The sequence below is a fragment of the Triturus cristatus genome, chromosome 2_2, assembly GCF_964204655.1.
Source record: "Triturus cristatus chromosome 2_2, aTriCri1.1, whole genome shotgun sequence".
NCBI lineage: Eukaryota > Metazoa > Chordata > Amphibia > Caudata > Salamandridae > Triturus > Triturus cristatus.
In genome coordinates, this window is record NC_140582.1 from 81584306 (window position 1) to 81607920 (window position 23615).

The window sequence follows — 23615 nt, forward strand, 5'->3', positions numbered from 1 at the left end:
CAGCGCTCAGCGGGAATCGGCGCCGCATGGAAGGGGTTAAATAACCATGAGTGTGAACCATGTCTCTTGTTTTACTAATTCGCGTGCTGCAGCTGCAGGAAATGGGGAACCCGGTTCACGGACACTTTTACCCCGCTTAGGGGAGGCGGCCAGCCATCATTGGTCCTGCTGTCCCAACAACTGGGGTGTCAGCGGGCCAAACACAAGGGGACAGTGTGTCGATAGAACATTGGGCACGCCCAGGGTGCCACCAAAACTCTACTTACACGGAGCAGGAATTTAGCTCCGCAGGTGAGGCTCGGGGTTGGCGGGGGGGGCACCCCCCCCTGCCACCCTCCCACCGGGGAGCGGGATGGGAGGGACATAATATGACATAAACAATCCTCTAGCATGAACCATGCAGACAGCGCGCACTGCTCAAACCAGACACATTACCGAAGATGGTATGCACAGGGGGTTTCATCACTGAGGGATCTGTAGGGGCATAATTTCCAGGAGAAATAAGGGACGGTGGACAGGGGCAAGAGTCGCCCCTTGCCCATGGTCACGCGCTGTCAGCCAGGAGCACTCCTGTGCACCAGGTTTAAGCGCACAGAGGGGACTGTTCAAAGTTACGTAAATTCCTCTTGCCACAATAGCAGACCCTATCCGACCCAGGATGGCGTCTGGGCTTGTGGACATAGATGGGGCCATCTATAGCCCATGGGCAAGCCTTGTGCCGGGGTGGTAAAGGATCCCACAGGTCAAGGGTTGTGTCCCGCCAGCGCGGTCGAAGTGCCAGAGAGAGGGCAACATTTCCAACCCCCCCTTTCGGCAGGAATGTTTTCCTCCGGCTAGTTGCAGGAAGCTCTAGGCGGGAGAGGGCAGGTAAGACTATAGCGGGTTGGTGGGGGGCCCTGGCTGCGACGGTAAGCCGCCTCCAGGGCTGTGGCGGAGTTACAGGGCGATCTGGAAGCAGGCCGGTACAAAGGGTACCTCTGCGCGGCACCATAGGGGGTGTCTGAGCCAAAACCGAGGAGCCTCAAGGGAGGTCCCGGAAGCCGTGTCGGCGCCCCGCTAGTCCTGCGGGCGGTTGTGGGCCTGAACAACCGGGGGCTTGCTATGCGACGCTCCGCCCCGAGAGGGGGGGGCGTGAGTAGAATTACCAACGGCACGTGATCGTAGAAAGAATCACCGGAGGGCAGCAACGGCGGGCATCGCTCCCGCGCTGCCCGGCTCATCAGGCGGGCAGGCGACCCAGTTGGTTGCCTGCCCTTGGATCGCCCGTAAGATAACCCACCCATTACATATACTGGAATTATGTAATAAACCTGCAGCATTGTTACCCAACACCAACTGTCTTGTGTGTGTCATTTGGGTAACCTATTATGGAGGAGGGGGGACAGCGGGGTGCCCCTGGGGGTACTATGTGTTGTGTGTTTATTTATTAGCATGCATGTTACATTGGAGGGGTGGGGAAGGTTGTCAATGGTGGTACTAATCCGTTTGGCATATTGGTCATCTAAGTCAACGTTAAAGGGTTTCCATTAAAAGATTTTAACCTTTTCCAATAATTGTTAAGCTTGAAACCTGCAGTAAACTGAAGCCTCTAGCCCTGACATAGAATCGAATATTCGTGTTCATGACTGTTATAAACTGTTCACTTGATAAACTTAAAACACATCACAAAAATGTGTTTTATTTCACGGTGTAAAGTGTTGGAAATGTTTGCGATCTGGTAGTTTCAGGTATACATCGAACTATTGGACAATAAATTAAATAATTAATCCTAGGCGAGTTTACCGAGTCAATCAAGGGAACTGCCGTTTCAATCATGCCCATGCGCACAACCAGTTCTTGGTCACTCGGAGCGACCATTTTAAAACACCGGCTTCTGTTTATGAATCCGACTTAAATAAAGCAGAGAACCAAAATATAAGGGGCGTATCTCACGACAACATAAAGAAATTATTTGTCTTGTCATTCTTCCCTTACCCTGCAAAAAAGAATATATATTTTGCCCATAAAAAGTATACGAAAGCATACATTTTTCACGATTGACAGCTTCATACAAGTAATTTGTAGATTAGATGCGGATTATGGCGGTATGTGGCTCTGCATTGGGCACCAACCCTGCATTTTATGTGTGTCTAGGGTGAGGCTTATACCGCGCTCAGCCGCACTGTCACACACACTTGCAAGATGGCCGTTAAATTTCCCGCTCGGGATATAGTGACCTATTCAGCTGCCGTGTCACCCTTTGTTCGCACGGTGGCAGCACTAAAGCTCTCGTCGCCCAGAACGAAAAGCCTGCAGAGCGCAGGCTGAGGGGAGGGACTTGAGAGCCGTTGCTACCTGCCCGAGGGCACTCCCGGGGTCGGGCGTGAGACATAGCCGCTCCCAGGGCGCGGCTACGCCCTCCCAGCAGAGGCTGAGCTTGCACAGCCCGTTCCCTGTCAGAGGTGCGGTTTTATTGAAAGTACAACTGTTGGGACTACAGCTCCCCTGCTGACACTTCTGGCCTCGCCGTCCCAACCGTCCTCACAGCCGCGAGTAGGCGTCAAACTTTGCGGCACGCGTCTGGGCCAGCATGGTCGACTGGCGGAGGGTGGGTGTTCTGAGTGCGGCCGTTGCCATCACTGGTGGGGTCTTGTATGTGTTCTGGAGTTACCTGTCATCCAGGCGCCGAAGAAAGAGGCGAGAGGATGAGGAACCCCAGTCTCTGGTCCTTCCACAGTCCACGCAGCAGCAGGTAAAAGCGGATGAGAAACCTCAGTCCCCGTCCCAAATCGTGCAGCAGAATACAGCGGCTGGTGAGACATCCGAGCCCGCCTCCTTTCACCTGACCGTGCAGCAGGAGGCAGAGGCTCTTAATAAATCCATACCCCCCTACTTGTTCCAGGAGCCCCGCTCCGTGACCCAGGTCGTGTTGCAGGAGGCAGAGCCTGGTATTAAATCAAAGCCCCCCTCCGTGTCCCAGGTCTTGCAGCAGCAGGAGGCATATCCTGGTAAGAAATCCAAGCCCCCCTCCGTGTCCCGGGTTGTGCAGCTGCAGGCAGAGACTGATGAGAAATCCAAGCCCTCCTCCCTGTCCCAGGTTGTGCAGCAGACAGATGCTGGTGAGAAATCCAAGCCCACCTCCCTATTCCGGGTCTTTCCGCACAAAGAAGAGCCTGGTAATAAATCCGAACCCCGCTCCGTGACCCAGGTCGTGTCGCAGGAGGCAGAGCCTGGTATGAAATCGAAGCCCCTCTCCGTGTCCCAGGTCGTGCAGCAGCAGGAGGCATATCCTGGTAAGAAATCCAAGCCCCCCTCCGTGTCCCAGGTCGTGCAGCAGCAGGAGGCATATCCTGGTAAGAAATCCAAGCCCCCCTCCGTGTCCCAGGTGGCAGAGCCTGGTAAGAAATCCAAGCCCCCCTCCGTGTCCCAGGTTGTGCAGCAGCAGGCAGAGACCGGTGAGAAATCCAAGCCCCCATCCCTGTCCCTGTTCGTGCAGCAGCAGGCAGAGGCTGATGAGAACTCCAAGCCCCCATCCCTGTCCCTCTTCGTGCAGCAGCAGGCAGAGGCTGAGAACTCTAAGCCCCCCTCCCTGTCCCTGTTCGTGCAGCTGCAGGCAGAGGCTAGTGAGCAATCCAATCCCCCCTCCCTGTCCCAGTTCGTGCAGCTGCAGGCAGAGGCTAGTGACCAATCCAATCTCCCCTCCCTGTCCCAGTTCGTGCAGCGGCAGGCAGAGGTTGATGACACCTCCTATCCCCCCTCCCTGTCCCAGTTCGTGCAGCTGCAGGCAGAGGCTAGTGACCAATCCAATCTCCCCTCCCTGTCCCAGTTCGTGCAGCGGCAGGCAGAGGTTGATGACACCTCCTATCCCCCCTCCCTGTCCCAGTTCGTGCAGCTGCAGGCAGAGGTTGATGACACCTCCTATCCCCCCTCCCTGTCCCAGTTCGTGCAGCTGCAGGCAGAGGTTGATGAGAACTCCAAGCCCCCCTCCCTGTCCCAATTCGTGCAGCTGCAGGCAGAGGTTGATGAGAACTCCAAGCCCCCCTCCCTGTCCCAGTTCGTGCAGCTGCAGGCAGAGGTTGATGAGAACTCCAAGCCCCCCTCCCTGTCCTGGTTCGTGCAGCAGTATGCAGAGGCTGGCGAGAATCCCCAGTCTTCAGATCTGTCACAGCCCCATGTTGTGCGGAAGGAAACAGAGACGCAACTGGAGGAGTGGCAATATGAAGAGCCACTTGTTGAGGAGGACGACGAGCCGCAGCAAGTTTCGACCACCAGCGAGCCCCCGCTGCAGGTGATTGCAACACCCTTCACTACTTATACACTAGGAGGACAGTACGAGCATTGGCACAACACTGCAGGGTTTTCCCCAGTGTTCAGTTTAAGAACACCAGAGAAAATTTAAGGTGATAAATTGTGCTAGCACTGTGAAAAATAAGCCAGGTTGGTGGATCTATTCATGAAAAAAATAGTTTTTTCCCCTTCGTTTGTGTTTATAAACAAATCCATTCGCAGGTTCTTTTCCCAAAGTGATCAGCTAACGTCTGATGGGAGTACATGCTCGGTATCATTTCACAACATTGATTAATATCCGCTAAGTCACCTTTGCATGCGAAATGCAGCGTCGCCGGTTTGACTGTTTGAATCCTCTTGACGTCTCCTTTAGGATTTTACACGTAATCAGTGCAGCACCACTTTGTTTTGTTTGTCATAAGTGTCACGAGTTTTTATTTTATTGTACAACAGGCCACTGTGCAACTGGTGGGTTTCAAGGCATGAACTTTTACATTTAGGGGTATATAACCAGAATTGTACTTTTTCAAGTTGTAAGAAACAGTCATACAGATGAAGGCGTACTTCTTGCTGTAAGGAAAGGGTGCAGTCTCAGACACACAGTGAATAAAGGAGTTGGAGTCTTGGGGATAATGATGATCCCACCAAAACATAAATATTCTTACCATACAAAACCGTGCTGTGGCCATATTAGAATTGTGGGATTTTGTTTTTGCTTCCTTTAAGCAAGTCTTTGTTGGTGTCTATGAAAGTAGCACACTTGAAGGAAAGAAACATTCCAATGCAAACAGTGGTCGAAGTGGGTTAAAAAAAAGTATGGGAACTGTGATTCTGTGCATACTTGGGGCTAGGTGAGTGAACATGGTTGCGAGCCAAAAGCGAGGCTAAAAAAACCCGAAAATATTTAACTTCATTTCGCTTTTTTACCTTCAGTTAACTATATAAAAAATAATATGAAGAATACCTGCTAATGGGTATGCTGAAAGAGAAGACATTCATACAGGATGCAGTTACGAGACCAAATACTGTTTATACAAATTTTGCACGTGGATTTGAAAAAACAATGTGCTCAGTGTCAAGGGAAGATAGAACCAACACGTATTAGGTGACAAATTGTGACATCCAACAAGGTTTCTTGATATATCTAATCGACCATTATATTATACAGAGTATTTAGCCACTGCTTACAGGTTATATCACAGAGACTGGAAATGGTTCGTTTATTATGCAGGTCGACTGTGTTTTTACCCTGTAAATGATGGGGGGTCTCGTCGGGCCTAAGGATAGTGGACACCTGAAATGTAGTACCACTGTGAAGCCAGGTAGTTGAGTGCTCTGTAATCACGTGAGAACAAGCATTTCCAATGCAATAGATCTCGCATTTGCGAGATTTTAAGCTATTTGCATTATAAATGACAATGCCTTTTTGTATTTTCAAAACCAACTTAATATAAAAGGCATTGTAATTTCTAATGCCAATAGCTCAAACTCTCGCAATTGTGAGAACACTTTCATAATGGCCGCGCTTCTTTCTTATGCCGCTGCTCGCCGTATTCAGGCTACAGCGAGCTGCGTCTAAAGAAAGGGGCGTGGCCCCCATTAAAGTGAAAGCACGGCATGGGGCACTTTTACCCCCAAAAAACACTTATTCACAAACAAATGTTTTTTTGTTGTTGTTTGTAAAAGCGCCCCATGACATGCTTTCACTTTAATGGTGAGCACACTCCTTTCTTTAGCCATGGTTCGCTGTAACCTGAATACGGCATCAGCGTCTAAAGAAAGGGGCGCGGCCACTATGTAAGTAAAAGCATGGTATGGGGGCTTTTGCAGCTAAAGTTAAAGCAGACCACACAGCCAAATTAAATAAACGCAGCCTCTATAGTTAAAGCAGACTGCTACTAGTAATTCAAATAAAAGTGGGTGGCGTGCTGCTTGTAGGAAAGCACGTAGTGGGTGGGATAGGAGCAAATCATTGAAGAAAATAGTGCTCGCAGCCTAGACATACAGCAGACCGTGTAACAACACAAGTAAAAAGTCCAGTCCTCATTGGAGGTTACAAATGCAAACATGGAGGTACCCAGGAGGGACTACTAAGCCTATTCATGAATGAAAAGCAACGATTTAGAAAGGACAGTAACATGAACCAAATGAAAAGATGGGCGTAGCTTCAAGTCCTTACCTGAAAACAGCATGCCTCGCAGAGCAGCGCATGCACTGCCCATGTTTCACCTTAATAAAAGGGTGTATGTTACTCACATAGGGCCCAGCCGGGCGCCTAGTGAAAGGGAGCAAGGAGCCAAATTGGCTAATTACAGGGAAGTGTGACGATGGACACGTCAAGGAGAACAAAAAAAAAGGAATGCAGGGATATCACAGTTTTTTTGTTGGTATCATCATCACAGGTGATTTCTGTTGTGACTTTTTTAATTACTTATCTTTGAACCCAGTGTACCCCATTATTTTGAACTTTTTTCATCTAGGAAGTATTGTGGCTTTCCTGATGAAGGTGTAATGCACGCCGAAGACGATCCCTCACTCAGCCACTTCAGCTACTTGTCTTTATAATTTCCTCTTAATTATACTACATTTTGTTAGCTATTGTATCAATCGTTCCCATCATTGCCTGCTTGTCTGGTCTTTCCACTGCACTGTGTAACCTTGTAAGTCATGTGGGGATACCATACTATGTATGTAATTAGCTGTCTGATATATTTTTCAACATGTTTTTAAGTAATTTGGTATCAAACAAATGATTTTTTTAAATGTATCTTTAGTGTACACTGAGTTCCTTATATCATGTTTCCAGCCTTTATGGTCTGTTAATCGCCATAGACCTCTAGTTTGCCTAGGGATTTTTTTGACAATGATGTATATCACCATACAGGAGGCAGTGTCCGAGTCTGGGCTGAATGTTCCCTTATCTTTGACAAAAAAGAGACCACCTCGGCGGTTCTCTTGATTGACCGGACGCGAGTTTCAATTTCATTGGTAAACCCCGAGGTGTGGCTGATGTTTAATGGCCTACGTGCCTGTACTCTAACTGATATCTTATCCCAGACGCTGTGACACTTCATCCTGTGCGGTTATAAACATGCCGGCATCTCATTTTTTTGTTCTTCATGACGTGTCCCATCGTCACACGTCCCTGAAATTAGCCAGTTTGCCCCCTGTTCCCTCTCATTGGGCGCCCGGCTGGGCCCTATGTGAGTAACATACTCGTTTTTTTGCCCCACGTGGTTACTGAGCTCTCAACTATCTGGCTTTACTGTGATACTACATTTCATCTGTCCCCTATCCTTCAGTCCTGAAGGGCCCCCCAAACCCATTGTTTACGGGTTTGAAACGCCATCGACTTGCATAATAAACAAACCCTTTCCAGTCTCTGATATACAGGGCCAGACTGGATGTAGCGGGCACTGGGCGTTTCCCTAGTAGACCAGAATAATTGGGTCGGGTTTGGACCAGTGGGGGCTGCTTTTGCAGCAGTGCTGGCAAATTTTCCCCTTGTAACAAAAGCGCACGCATCAGCAGTGTTCCCGCCAGCACCCTCACGGCCGGTCAAACCTAATTGCCAGGGCTGGTTTGCGATCCTAGTCCGGCCCTGGTGATATAACCTGTAAGCTGTGGCTAAATACTGTGTGGCATATAATTGTTGTTTAGATGTATTAAGAAACCTTGCTGTATGTCACAATTTATCACCTAATATGTGTAGTTTCTATGTTCACTTAGTACACCAAGCGCATTTTAATTGTTTTTTCAAATACACTTGCAACATTTGTATAAACAGTATTTGGTCTCATAATTGCATTCTATATGAATGTCTCCTTTCAGCATCCTTGTGTCAACAGTAATTGCCATTGTGCATAAGGATTATCAAGTATTCTTCATATTATCCAAAAGTACTATTGTTTTTTTTATACACACTATATACCTTGTGTTTCTTGTGAGTAGGGTTGCCCTAGTTTCCTGAACACAATGCAACTAAAATTAGGTACAGCTTAAATGGAAAATACATGCAAGATAAGTTAATCACTAGGAAACACTATCATACATTATGAAACCTCTATTAATTAATGCACTACAGAGGTTTGTGTCTGTAACCAGAGAGCCATAGAATTGAATCCTGGTTGGTGCAGTGGAAAATATTGACTTGTGTATGTTTAGTTTCTAGGAAGTCCCAGTCTGTGACAGAAAACACTGTAAATAGGTACGTCATTATTTCAAACATTCATTACACACAGTGTAAGGTGCTATAAAATGCTACAAAAAGGTGTAAGATAAAAAAAAGTACTTTCAAAGTATATATTTTAGTAATTCTCACACTCTAGATAGTGCAGTTTTTTAAATAACTGTCCTTTCAAAGCACGCACTTCACAGTTCAGCTGGTAATTACCTTGCAATCCCACAAAAAAAGAAAATACATCTGCGTCATCAGGAAGCTTCTAGTGATTCCATCAATTAAAGCCAATACTGCCTTCCAAGCACCCTTTTTCATTTGTAAATTAACCACCTGTGCACATTTACAGTTCTTTCAGATAAGCAGGCACCCTGGTAAGAAGGCTTGTTCAGCTTGCCCCTCCCTCGGTTTCACAGCACAGAAGACTCCATGCCTTACACTTCAGATAAAGCTTTTCATCTCTCGAAATTAACCATCTTGGAGTAGTTGTCTTTTTATAAAAAGTTGGGGAACCTAAATTGAAAAAGTATGGGCACGTCGGACCCTCATATCCCGCCTACTTCGACCACTGGATGCATACCATGAAGGCTTTTTGTGGAGAAGAGTTTGCTGATTCAACTTCACACACCTTTTGTGGTATGCGGATGTACCATAAAGAAATTGCATGTCTTCAGGTGAAGTATGGGTGTAACAGGTTTTGTTCCTTGGAGGGGAATAATTTTTGTCCTTGGTTATTCGTGAGTCTAGGTGTGTCTCAAAAGCAAGTATAGTTTTAAAAGCTTTTGCTTTGTTGGGTACATCCATGCCTCTGAGGGCGTAGTCACCAATTAATATTTTCTATACAGTACTTTCCTGCTCAAACTCGAGTTCAGTTTTGCCAGTTACTACCTTGTTTGAAAAACATAATTGAACAGCAGACACCAATCAAAGGAGCTGACCCTTAAGGTATTCATTTGCTGTTTATTGTAAAATGTCAAATTCTGCCCTAAATAGGCAGCTTTGAGAAATGAGAATACATTTATTAAAAATCCAGTGAAAAGTACATTGTACAAATTACTATGTACGGAATGTGTAGATGGCATACTTCGTTTTCTGAAGAAACTTGAGTGTTTTTAGCCCAATTATACGGTTCTGGAAATTTCCTATTTATTGTGGGGTTTTGAGCAGATGCTACAACATATAAATGCCAATAGATTTTAAAGATTTTCCAATTGCAACTTCTTAATTCAGATTTTTACTGAGAAATACTGCCAGTTCATTTTTAACACTTCAAGTTATATTCCTTTGAAATTGTAGTGCGTTTTATTAAAATAAAATGCAGTGCTGTTGTGAAAATCAGCACTTCAGTTTTCTGTATTTTGAATACAGAATAAAAATACATGTAACCATCATCTGAACTCTTTGAACTAATTTCCGGTGGCAACACTAAACAATTGCATTGATGGGCAACGCTCCCCCCCCCCCAACCCCTTAATGCTTTACCCCAAATCCTTAATGTCTTGCCCATTAAGATCCCTGTACCCAATTCCTTTAATTTCACCTGATACATACAACCATCATACCTTTTGCCCCTGACTCTAACCCCTTACATAACACTTACAACATAACTCCTTAACCTGAAATTCTCAACTCCCTATCTTTAAGCCATTGCCCCTCAAACCTTAATCCTATATCTCAAGTTCTTAATTGTATATCATAAAACCTTAAATTTTACTCTGTACCCATAATCCCTACACCTTGACCCCTAACACAGTATTCTTAGTCTTTCTACCCTGAACGTTTAGCCCTATACCATAAACCACAATGTCCATAAATAACCTTATACCGTTAGCCCCATATCTCTAACCCCAGCACCTGACCGTAATCCCTATATTTTATTCCCAAGACCCATAACAGTAAACTTTAAATTCTTCCTTGCCTTTCTCATTGTCTTTACTTTTGTATATTTTGGGGAAAAAACTATGGAAGTGTTTTTTCCAAAATATTAATTTTTAGAACAAATATTTTGGAAGTATTAATTTGTTATTTTTGAGGCAATATCTATTTCCACTCTGTGTTGTAGACTGAAGCTCTAGATCCAAACCTGATCATTAAAAATCTATTTGTGGGAAGTCAGCATAGTTTCAGAAAAAACAGGTTCCCGCAAAGGTTCAGGATACCCATATTAAATACATTTGCGTGCATTTAATACAAGTTGAAGTTGTTTATTTAGGTGGTGTTTATCCTGTAAATCGGGAGGGCAGGAGTGGAGCCTTGCCAGGAACCACATTGCACACTCACATCCAGTGGGTCTGCACAGCATTGTAACAGAAGTTTCAAATATTAAGGAGTGGGACCGTAGACCAGTTTCTACATCAACCACTATTGCACTAAATATATATTTAAACACCCCCTTGTTTTAAATAGATTTTACCTGATCTGTTTTTGTGTATCCCTGAATTCATAGATAAATTGTTATCCTCTGCTGCGTTCTTGGCATGGTAATGACCTGATTTCATGGTTTATTGTAGTCGGTGCGTAACATCTTGATGTACATGAACCATCTTGTTTCAAACTCCAGAAGTCCCGGCTGAAAAAGGAACAGGGAGAAAAATGTAATTCAAGAGAATGTAGTCTAAAAAAGAAATGCTATTGTCCTTTATAACACTGCCAAATGTTAAACTTTGTTATGTAAGAATCAATTGTGCAGCAAGTCGGGCAGCATTTGAACATGCAATTTAATTTCTTAAGAAGTACTGTTATATTCCCCCTGCTCTAGCAGATCACAAGCTATCCATGGGTATGGCCTACCATGCCTCTCAAAATCATACAAAAATGTTACCAGACCTGCTGGTCTAGTGACTTAAATAATCTACTCCACCTAATTGTAATGCTCCTAACCCCTAAACCGGTTTCAAATATGTGATCCTGGGCAAATATTTTAATTCACTGAGCTGCCATTTTCTTCGTTATCACATATGAGAGCACCTTCAAAAATGCAAGTTGAGCATGTCTGCTGTACAGAAAGCTCTTTTGTTCGATTTAATATGCTAAATGTTTGTTCCATATATAGTGCAAATCTAGCCTTATATAGGATACACATGACCCTTGACTTGCCTCGTAGTTCATTAACAGCATTGTCATCAGGGCGGGGGCAAGAATGTTTATCAAATCCAGTTTAAAAACAATCACTTTTAACCCCTTCCATGCTGCGCAAATTCCGCCGCTGTGCTGACGGAATCTTGCGCGGGCGTGGTCATGACGGAACGGTTCCGTCATGAGCACAGCTCAACCGTGGCTCATGACGGAACCGTTCCGTCATGAGCACCGAAGGGGTTAATAAATCCAATACTAAAGCATGAAGCGGTAGCCCACTGTTGTATGCAATCAGCAGATTTTCTATTGAAATGGCCACAAAAGTTCCCACTGACATGCAGTTTTACTGATCAAACTATATAGTGTACAAACAATGTTTTGAAAAGTTTCTGCAAATACGTCATTTGAACGTAACCAAGTAAAGTGTTGTGATTTGTTTTGATCTTGTTTAAATCTTTGTTTTCAACACACTTCTAAATTCCAAAAGAAAATGTGCGTGCGCAATTCCGTATATATTTTGGAATATTTGTACTATTCATTTACAAGCTATTTAAATGTTCTGTGTTAAGAAAAAACTGACATTTGAAATTACCTACTCATGAGCCTACCACACCCACAATGTGTATTTAATTAATTGATAATGCTCTGCTGCACTCTTTGTTTTTGTATTGTCTTGAAAAAACGGAATAAACAAATCTTTTTTTTTAAAAAAAAGAAAAAACTGACATCCTATAGCCATTTGTTGCAAAATGATTGTCAGACAGCTCATTGATAAAAACCTCGAACTGTATTACGTGAAAGCAAAGTAAACACCATTTTCTAGGATAAGATAAACAGCAATTACTAAAAAGACAAACTAACATTTGACCTCTGTCCTTGAACAGACCGCAAATGAGTGAAGATAATAGCAAGATTCTAAGGCATCTTAATTGCTCAATCAATTTCTGAATGAATGGAACACCTGCTCCTTTCCAGCTCAAGTTTATTCGCCAGAACGGAGCAGTAGATTCTAAAAATAGCTCGACCTAATAAAATCTGGCTCACCATATAGCAAGTGGGCGATTAGTTTTCAGGGCCTGCCTACTTTTTTGTTCCAAGGCAGTGCTTTGTACGTTTCTGGTGGAAACTCATGCTAGTCGTAATATTCATTGATAGGGAGGCATCAAAGGTCATTAGAGTGCAGTATGGTGACTAGTAAAGGTGGTTGTGTGTATCTAGTTAAGCAAACTAGTTTTAAAAGGTTTAAGAGGCTCAGAATGTCGTATGCCACCTGCAAAGGCTTTTCCAAAGTTAAGCATTGTGCCTGCAATGCCAGGCTATTTAGTGTGTCCCATGTTGGAGTCCTCAAAGTACTCTACACATTAATAATATATAGTACAATAAAAAATCTGTGCTAAAGCACCTTCAAAGAATGTAATTTAATTACAGCCTCATGCACCATGCCCATTTTAAATTAAAAGTCTGTTCCTTCTATGAAAGCGGAAACAAGACATAATGACTCGTGTACAAGCTCATTGTTGGTAGAACGGGTCAATACGTTTAACCACTGGAAAACGTTAAGATCTTTAAAAAAAATCAGTTCCTCCATAAAGTGGAACTATGAAGGAGTAGTATGTATAGAAGGTAGGAACATTTTCAAAAGGTGTGTGCTGCAACCAAACTGCCTGAGAAAGTTGCTGAAAGTGAAATGTTGAATGTCTTTTACTTCTTAAAACCAACTGGCGATCTCAGGCCCCTGAGATGTGTAGTTTTGAAGCCAACTATTATGTACGTTTTAAATAAATGACTTTATAGGCCTTTATAGGTATTTAAAAACCGAAATATAGCATCCAAACCCAGCCAATTGAAGGTGCAAAGAATGTGTTACTAGAGATGCCCCTCAACCTCCGAAAGCGGGAGTTCGTTTTTGTAAAACAATAAACGAAAGACCTGATCACCTAACACAATTTCTATGCTTTGGACCACCAAGCTTGTCCTGGTGGTCTTGAATAGAAAACGAGCATTGCTAAAGCCAATGGAGCCCGCAGGTGCAAGAGCTATTGGCTTTGTCATTGTGTTTTAGCTATGTTGTCTAGCAGTGCAGCTAAAAGTTAAGAAAAATCGCTATGGACGTGGCCTCAAACTGGTTTCGGCCTTGTTGAACCTCATCAGTGAGATATTGCTGGAGCTCTATAACCTACGCCCCGTGGATAGTAAGCACTTAATGCAATTCAAATGCAATGCAATAGAAAGCGCAGGTCCCACATCTGGACATTCTCATTTATTTTAATTTTATTTTACGGAGTTTTATGTAACGCGAACTTGACCCGAAGGTATCTGGTATCAGAGCCCTCTACATAGCTCCAGTTGCGTACATAAGGACACATTGATTTTTTTTAGGCATGAGGAGATTAAAGTGATGTGCCCAGAATCACAGGATGTTCAGCGCAATTGCCGAGACTCAAACCCAGTTCCCCAGATTCGAGGTCGACCACCCTAGCAGTTAGGCCAGCGTCCCATTGAAACAGAGGTTGTGTGGAATATTTGCAGAAGTCTGAGCCAAGCTCAACGCCACATTCCCTCCATTATTAATTGCCCACTGTGCCACTCTATACCAGGATCAGTCACATTTGAATTAGACTTGGTTCTGCAGCAATCTTAACAGTCTAGCCTAAGGTGCTAGGTACGGTCCCTTCTAGGCAGTAACATAAGTAACCCCAGATCTCTTTCAGCCATATTGCGCCTTGTCCGAGAGAGATCGCTTAAGTAGGGGTGAAACACAAAAAAATGAAGAAACTCCCCCTTGTTATCATGGTGACATACACCTTGCCCCAGTGCTATCCATATTACAGTAGTGGCTGTGCAAGCATCACCTTCTGTAATTTCAGAGTGGTTCATGGATGCAGATAGGCGCGCATACACGTTACGGACCCAAAGGCACCTATTATAATATGGCCTGTGACGTTTTTGCTGTTGCAGATGTAATGACTGTGTAGAAGTATCTGAGCGTGGCACAATTGAATTGGAGCTGATTGCCATAGAGCAAACATGAATTTTCTCTGCCTTGAAACAAGTATCGATCTTCTTCATTCAGTACAAGCACAGATCTTTTAACCTTTCACTAGAAACCCAAATCCATTTGAAGCGTTCCCTGACTTCACCAGTGCATCCACACAAAATGCTAGTGTGCGGTGCCCAGTTTGCAATCTGTTTTTCTTTCAAAAAGATGAAATTGTAGACTATAGAACAGAAATTGGCACAATTACTTATCAGTAATCTTAATTCCAAGGCATCCTTGTTGCCAATCTTTCTACTTGAAGGACTCAACCCAAGAGATCTAGGGGTATATTCACAAGAACGTGTGATAACTACTGCAAGAGTAGTGTAACGCAACTTTCAGTATCGCAGCCTATCACGGGAAAATAATCCTATGACAACGTGGAATTCACAACATGGCGGTACCATGCGATAGTTACCAGACAACGCGCCAAATGTCCGCGTCAAAATCAACACCACACTGCAAAAATGTGATACGCGAATGCATAAAACATACAATGAGGCCAACCGTGGTACAAAAAGTAGCGGAAACCAGCCACGGGCCTGCAAACCCCACTCGTCTGGTGGGAAAATGCACCATAACTACCTCAGAAACAACACATCAGAAACAAGACAAAGCATGGAGCTACATGGATGCACCCTGACCCAGTGCAGAGGTCAACTCGAACCCCACAACCTCCACAGACCACCAGCAAGGAACAGGGTTGGGGAAGGCCAAGGAGAGACTGGAGAGGAAGACTGGGTGCAGACCGCAGGACAACAAAACCAGCGTCACGGAGGTGACAGAACACTACCAGCAACTGACCCACAACCAGACTACCGTGAATGCAGCCGGAGTGTCGAGGAGGCCAACGGAGGTGGCATGACGTGACAACCTAAACCAGGCACAAAGGAACAGGAATGCAGCAACAGCGACAGGAGGTGGCAGTCCAGCGCCACAGGAGGAGCTGGAGGAAACCCAGGCCACAGTTATCAGTGTGGAGATGGAGTAGGGCGTACGGACACAGCTCGACAGGACCTGACACAACAACAACAGGGTGAGGAAACAACAGGGACTTGGGGTGATGGGCACGATGGCACACATGCACAACGTTGTTCAGCCCACTGCACAACGTTGTGCAGCCCACTGCACAACCGCAATTACCCGGGGACATGTCCCCCTTCCCCGTGGCACACTGCAGCAAACGCACACACACCAATCACAACACAACCTATGAAAATGTGGCACAACGTGCAACACCCACACTGCAGGACAGGGGACACAACTGGGTCTGCCCAGGCGCAGAAACAGAACACTCACATTGGACAGAGCAGGAAACTGTGAAATGCATATCCACGGCTACAACCTCACATCAGCCATGTAGGCCAAATGTCCACTGTCCCAACTCAAGTAGCCAGCACTGCACAAACAGTCACAATGTACATTGTCACACAGTCTGCATGTCGACAAGAACAAGGCGCAAACTCAATGCCAACATGCATTTCCCCTTCACATTGCAGAGGGACAAACAACATCTCCAGCAGGTCACAACAGACACATCAGTGATGCCGGAGACGAACACCACACCTTTGACACTGACGCACCACAACAGCCCATGGACATTCCACACAACCCACCACCAGGACCTGGGCACACAAGCCACTGAGAGGAGAACACAGCCCTTGCAACTGACCACACAGCATGAAGCACCCGCAATCACGGCTGGCCCACAACACTTCACCGACCCACACATGCAACCCCAATGCCAGGTGTCAGAACAACAAAAGGAGGTGGCACAACAGGTGCGGGTGTGGCCGAACCCATGAAGGGCAAACTAGAACACATACATGAGTTTCCAGTACCCTTCAGGGGCCACCTACACCCCACAAAGGAGACCCACACTGCCATAGAGACACATGCAGATGCACATACCCAGTACTGAATCACGCCCTGAGGCACGCACATATCAGTCACACACCCATGTTGGCTCTACGTACGACGGCACAGTCTACTCCCCTTACAAATTGAGTGGGTGATGGCAGAGCTACTATACCAGGCCCTAGCCCGCTGTCTGCGTCCGCTACACCAGTGATTAATTTGTAAAATATTAAGTGCCAGGGCTCTGACCAGGAGGCCACTGCATCTTGCACCACCCATCGCCCTTGTCATTGCAGCCAAAACAACTACTAACTATCTCTCTCGCATGTAAATGCGACACAGTTCAGATTATTCGAGGTCACAAAAGCTAAAGTAAAGGCTGGGGAGGCAGGTATTAGCAATTTTAATGGATATTGTATTCCTAAACTACCGTTGTTCTGCTCAACTCTAAATTATATGAGCAGCGCCACCATGTGGTGGACTGTTCTAAGTATGGTGTTGACAATTAGGTGCTGGTGTCGAGCACCAGAAGCCAATTAAGTGCTGGTGCTTAGCACCGGAAAGCCCCGGCTCAAATTAAGCACTGTGCTACACACAGCACAATGTAATATCGTAGGGCCCAGAGCCCCATGCATACAACAAGAACACAGGGACACATGCATTTATCAGGTTGAACTGGCTACGGGCACGTGCGCCAGGCCCATTTATTGACAGGACCACATGTACAGTGACGCCTGTGCTGGATGTGTGTGGGATGAGTTAAAGCCAGCCCGCTCGGAGTGCTTGGTGCTGGCAACAACTTGAACAGTGGACACCAGTGTAATGGAAACAGAAAACACCAGCATAACATAGTCAAATACAGAGCAACATGGACGGAGCTGGAGTAAGGACAGAGGTCACCCAATATTCATTCAGGAGGTTCCGTGAGTTGCAGTGCACTGAGGTAGGGGCACTAGAGATGAGCGCTCATGTGAAGAAATTGCTAGGATTGTGTCCCTTCGGGTAAGTCCTGATGCAGATGCAGTGGGGTGTGTTACACCTGCATCAACGTCCAAGGTCTCCATCACTGCCTGAGGTGACAGGTGCGTCCGCAGTCCACAGTGCAATACCCAGTAATAGATCCGGGTGTGTAGCTTGACTACCACCTCAAGTCTGCATTCCTGCCTTGGGGATGTTGCCACCTGCCCTCACATTGTCTGTGCCTTCTCCCGTCCACACACTTGACACATCTTCCTCATCATAATCCCAGCTCTTACACACTGCATGAGGTGATATTGCTGCGCAACCTCCCCACAGCACAAAAACGGACAATGGCTTGTGGTGCACTGAGTCACTGGCACCTGGAGTGCTGAGCAGGGTATCAGGCCGATGATGACACCCACGACAGTTTCGAGCAACTCGGAAGGTCTGTCAGGACCGTTTCGACTCTGGCAGATGGCATTTGGAGGTGGTCCTTGCGGTGGTGGCGTGTGCCTCCTGCGACGTATGGGCCGGTCAGGACTCGAGGCTATGTGTGGGCCATGGTGGACCGGATTTGAGGCTGGAGGCTGGAGGCTGCGGACAGCGCAGGGCCACAGACACATGGCGTTGACGACCCCAAGGCCATCGCTTCAGAGGCAATTCAATGTCTCAGTAGAAGGGGTCCCAGACCTGACCAGCACAGAGTTAGTGGCCCGGATGCACTGCGGTTGGCACAGGCACCCAGCCACAGGATGGTGACTTGGAGTGCAGTCAGGTGGGCCATGCGACCTGAGCAGGTCCCTATCGATGTCTGAGGTGAATGTTGCGGAGGGTTGCGGGGGACAGTGGAAGGTGTCCTCCAGGGCATGATGCGGAAGGGCAAACCTCGTTTCCGACAACAATTCGGTATCAGCTACATGTGGATGAAAACTAGCCCCTAGTTCATAGACTAAAACGCCACTAATGTACGACCAGTGAGTGTCCATGAATGTCGGGGAACAGACTTAGTGGCACAGTTGCTGAGAGGGGATGCAGGCTGCGATGATGCCGGTACACTGATATGAACTCCACCATTTCCAAATCAAGACTGTGTGACCTACTGGACCGCAGTGTAGGCCGTAGGCAGGGGTCAGCAGTGGCCCACAGCCACGTGTTGTTGGCTTGCGAAGCACGGAGTTAGTGACACAAGGGCAGTTGTCGGTAATGTTCTATCACCTCCGTAACGATGATCCTGTTCTCTCCGGACTGCAATGCGTCATCCTCTTACGCCTCTCTGTGCGTGCGATGAAATGTATTCTGCCTTTTGAATTGCACATGTTCCTTTCCAAAACTGTGACCCACTCCTGCGCATCATAGGCCGAAGGCAGTAGTCTGCATAGGCCCACAGACACATGTGGTTGTGGTGCCATGCAGACTTGTTGGCACCACATCGAAGGGAGTATAGTGAATTGATCTCTGCCTTAAATGATGTTCACTGCCATGGAGAAATCAAGACTCCGTTCAAAATGTGTGACCTACCTGAACGTGGTGTAGGCCTGATGCAGCGGTCAGCACGTCCCATTCACCGAGTGTCGCCGGCACAGGTTCGATGGCCCCACCGGCCTGCGTAGTTCAGGTTCAGTCTAGTGTATCTAAAAGGGCCCCCTGTAAATGTTAGGTGCTCCTAGAACAGGGAAAATAACTCATGGAAAAACAACATTCCTAGGCAGCAAGCCTAGGAACGTAGTTCAGGTTCAGTGCCACCACGTGTTCGGTCACCTCTGTGTATGTGACCCGGCTTTCGTCTGGACTGAGCTGCATCTTCCTCTTACTCCTCTCCGTGCGACCACTGGTGTGGACTCTGCCATCCGCGATTTGCGACTAGGTGCTGGATGTTGGACCTACTGGTCCACAGGGTAGTCCTGGTCCCTCATCCACGTGTCGCGGCTTGCGTTGAACAGAGTTAGTTGTACCACGTGTAGCCGGCTGGCGTTGAACAGGGTTAGTGGCACCACGTGTCGAAAGATGCCCATATGGAACTATGCCTCACAGTCTTGGGGGGGGGGGGGGGGGGGTAGGGGGAGATTTGGGGTCACTGCCATTCATGACTCGGGACACAGTTTCACATACGGGACCTACTGGTCCGAAGAGTAGGCCGATGGCGGCAGTAGAGTACGTCAACAAGAAAGGACTACAGCGGGCCTGTATCATGGAGGCCGTGATGGTCTGAGGAGGCTGCCAGGTCGCGGGCCTCTGGATTGGAGCTTGCGCCGGCACGTGGTGGGCCCTCCTTTACACACGCTGGTGTCGGCAGGTGATCAGTGTGGCCTCGCTGCGCAGGGGTGGGCCTGACGGGTTTGGGGTCCAGTGGCCTGGGGTACAGCAGGCGCACAGCATCGCAGGCAACTCTGCTCACGAGGACGGCATTGGCATCATGGCAGGGTGAGAGGCGCCGCCCTGGCAAGGACGTGGGTCTTTCCGGAAGAGGACCACGCCCAGGCTTACATGCGTTTTATTCACACCCTTACGCTGGCGTGGCGTATGCCGGGCCATCCCACTCCGGTGACGCTTAGGGGGGTGCGTAACAGGCAAAATTTCTGCAAGGTTCCCCACTGGCTGGGGGTGACCTGGTTGCCTCCACTGCACTCCATACACCAGAGGTGTATGTCGCTATGGATATGGCCGTGTTCTGCATACTGAGGTATGTCCAGCATATCTCCGCCACTCTTGGCATTGTGTACTTTCCTAATCATGGTCTTGCTGCATCATTCAGACATGCCTGGTTGCCACCTCTCCCCACATTCGGGTATTATGTGGCTGAAGTGTCATGAGTGTGCATCCTGCTAGGGCGTATGGTCCTTGCTTGATCTCCAGCGGATCCTGCGCATTGTGTTGGATGTATGGGGACTGGGGTACCAGGGTGATGTCCAGGACAGGTGTGGGGGACTTAGAGGAGGCCAACGGAGGTGGCATGACGTGACAACCTAAACCAGGCACAAAGGAACAGGAAAGCAGCAACAGCGACAGGAGGTGGCAGTCCAGCGCCACAGGAGGAGCTGGAAGAAACCCAGGCCACAGTTATCAGTGTGGAGATGGAGTAGGGAGTACGGACACAGCTCCACAGGACCTGACACAACAACAACAGGGCGAGGAAACAACAGGGACTTGGGGTGATGGGCACAATGGCACACATGCACAACGTTGTGCAGCCCACTGCACAACGTTGTGCAGCCCACTGCACAACCGCAATTACCCGGGGACATGTCCCCCTTCCCCGTGGCACACTGCAGCACACACACACAGCAATCACAACACAACCTATGAAAATGTGGCACAACGTGCAACACCCACACTGCAGGACAGGGGACACAACTGGGTCTGCCCAGGCGCAGAAACAGAACACTCACATTGGACAGAGCAGGAAACTGTGAAATGCATATCCACGGCTACAACCTCACATCAGCCATGTAGGCCAAATGTCTACTGTCCCAACTCAAGTAGCCAGCACCGCACAAACAGTCACAATGTACATTGTCACACAGTCTGCATGTCGACAAGAACAAGGCGCAAACTCAATGCCAACATGCATTTCCCCTTCACATTGCAGAGGGACAAACAACATCTCCAGCAGGTCACAACAGACACATCAGTGATGCCGGAGATGAACACCACACCTTCGACACCGACGCACCACAACAGCCCATGGACATCCCACACAACCCAGCACCAGGACCTGGACACACAAGCCACTGAGAGGAGAACACAGCCCTTGCAACAGACCACACAGCATGAAGCACCCGCAATCACGGCTGGCCCACAACACTTCACCGACCCACACATGCAACCCCAATGCCAGGTGTCAGAACAACAAAAGGAGGTGGCACAACAGGTGCGGGTGTGGCCGAACCCATGAAGGGCAAACTAGAACACATACATGAGTTTCCAGTACCCTTCAGGGGCCACCTACACCCCACAAAGGAGACCCACACTGCCATAGAGACACATGCAGATGCGCATACCCAGTACTGAATCACGCCCTGAGGCACGCACATATCAGTCACACACCCATGTTGGCTCTACGTACGACGGCACAGTCCACTCCCCTTACAAATTGAGTGGGTGATGGCAGAGCTACTATACCAGGCCCTAGCCCGCTGTCTGCGTCCGCTACACCAGTGCTTAATTTGTTAAATATTAAGTGCCAGGGCTCTGACCAGGAGGCCACTGCAGCTTGCACCACCCATCGCCCTCGTCATTGCAGCCAAAACAACTACTAACTATCTCTCTCGCATGTAAATGCGACACAGTTCCGATTATTCGAGGTCGCTAAAGTAAAGGCTGGGGAGGCAGGTATTAGCAATTTTAATGGATATTAATGGGGTATTTACCTTTTGCTTCAGCTGGGCGCACAATTGCCCACATTTCTCTGCCTTGGATACATGTACCCTATAAGCTGAAAGAATACATCGAAGCAGAAAAGTGGTGAAAAATGACGCGTCCAAGAAGACCTGCTGGTGCAAGACACCTCCAGAAATGGCCAATAGACTTCTTTTGTCATATGCTGGTTAAGCCATGGGGAAAACCATCTCTGGGCTGAGCTGTCGGCGCAGTAGTTGGGGACTGTGACAAGGAAGATAGATGAGGTAATGGAGTAGTCTCCTGTATGCATGATCGCATTGTGTGCTATATTGGCAAGTATTTGTAAATATCTTGCATGCTTTTCAAACACAACTTCCAGTTAGATTGCTCTTTTGAAAATCCGTGTTCTGCAGCTTCCATCTACCAAATCTTGTACATCTGCCATGGAATTGTCTGCCAGGAAGAGCTTTTATTTGTTAGTTTATAGTTCAGCTAATGACTTTGTGCTGTTGTTTCCAAACCTCAACCACTGTTACTTAGTGAGGATGGTCACTAAGTGGGTGGGTGGGCAACGTGCATTGAGTTTTTACAGAATTTCGCCCTAATCATTCTCATCTATAATCTGGTGGAGGAATTGATGTGTGATATGTGGATTCATGTGTGTGTACACCATAGATTACTGTGCCATGCAACACTTTGTTTATGTTCGGAAACCCGGTTATCCATTCATGCTAATCTACACAGTGTCTCTGATGACATATGAGGGATATCTGTACCTCTCACTTTTTTAAAGCATCTTCATATTTTTAATAAGATGTACTGTAGGATTTCAAAAAGCCTGATAAGTTGACCATCTTGAACAATACTGCTCTTTATCATGCAACTCCTCTCTTCCTTTAATTAGGAATGCCTCTTATTTATGTCAGTTAATGATCATCCTGTAATATTTTTGAAAACTGTGGGTATGTCCACCAACCTGGGCCCAGGACTCCGCCTAGTCATATGGTAATATATGGTCTTCCATTCCTAAGGCCACCTGAATCTCTTCAGTATGGGTGCTATGCCATGCAATTCACAGCAAAGGGGAGGAGCATCAGGGGTAGGAGTAATCTTATTTTGCGCTTTGCTCTAATTTAAAGATATCCAGAATATGTTCTTGATGAGGCCATTAGTTTGATATTCAATAACATGAATTAAATATAATCTGTAGAGGTGTATGTATGGCGTGACTATAGACCACAACTTCACAGAGCGGGTGATAGATCGAGTTGCTTATTGACCTGGCTGCTCAAAAGAGAACATCCCACCCCACCCCTTTATGCTCTCTATAGACCGGATGGCTCGGTAGCTATGGGACAAGTGGCGATCACCCAGTTATTGCGTGATCACGTCACTGGGGTGTATGCTGCTCCAGTATACAAGGAGACCCCTAATGTAGAAGAGTTCCTAGCACAAATAGACATGCCCCAGTTAATGGCAGCTCAGGCAGAGGGACTTGGAGAGGTCATAATACTAGAGGAGCTGGGTTGATGCTCTTGGGGATATGGCCAGAGGGAAATTGGTGGGACCAGATGGTCTACCGGTTGAATATTATCAAGCACATTCAGCCACCCTGTTCCCGGCGCTACATGAGACCTTCCTCGAGGCACACAAAACTGGTGAACTTCCCTCCACATATGTGAGAAGCCATTATAATAATGCTCCCCAAACCGGGTAGAGACCCTATTGATCCGGGAGTGTACAGACCGCTATCAATGTTGAATGTGGATGTTAAACAGCTTGCTAAGGTTCTAGCCCTACGGCAGAGTCGGGTTCTTACGCACTTAGTTAAAGTTGATCAATGTAGCTTCCAAACTGGGCGGGTGGTGGGGTATGAATCTATGACGACTATTGCGTGATGCATAA

General features: G+C 47.0%; 1 protein-coding gene across 2 annotated transcripts in view; it reads left to right on the forward strand.

The window, feature by feature from the left end:
• Positions 1-2305: 2305 nt before the first annotated feature.
• The window catches only part of ARL9 (ARF like GTPase 9), a 327970-nt gene continuing 306660 nt past the window's right edge, over positions 2306-23615 (forward strand). Inside the window, exon 1 of one of the 2 annotated variants that reach the window (XM_085641077.1) lies at positions 2306-4267. In XM_085641077.1, the coding sequence (XP_085497203.1) occupies positions 2570-4267 (1698 nt within the window). In that variant the 5' untranslated portion in view covers positions 2306-2569. The remainder of the gene's footprint in view (positions 4268-23615) is intronic. The other variant, XR_014978069.1, reaches the window with a different exon arrangement.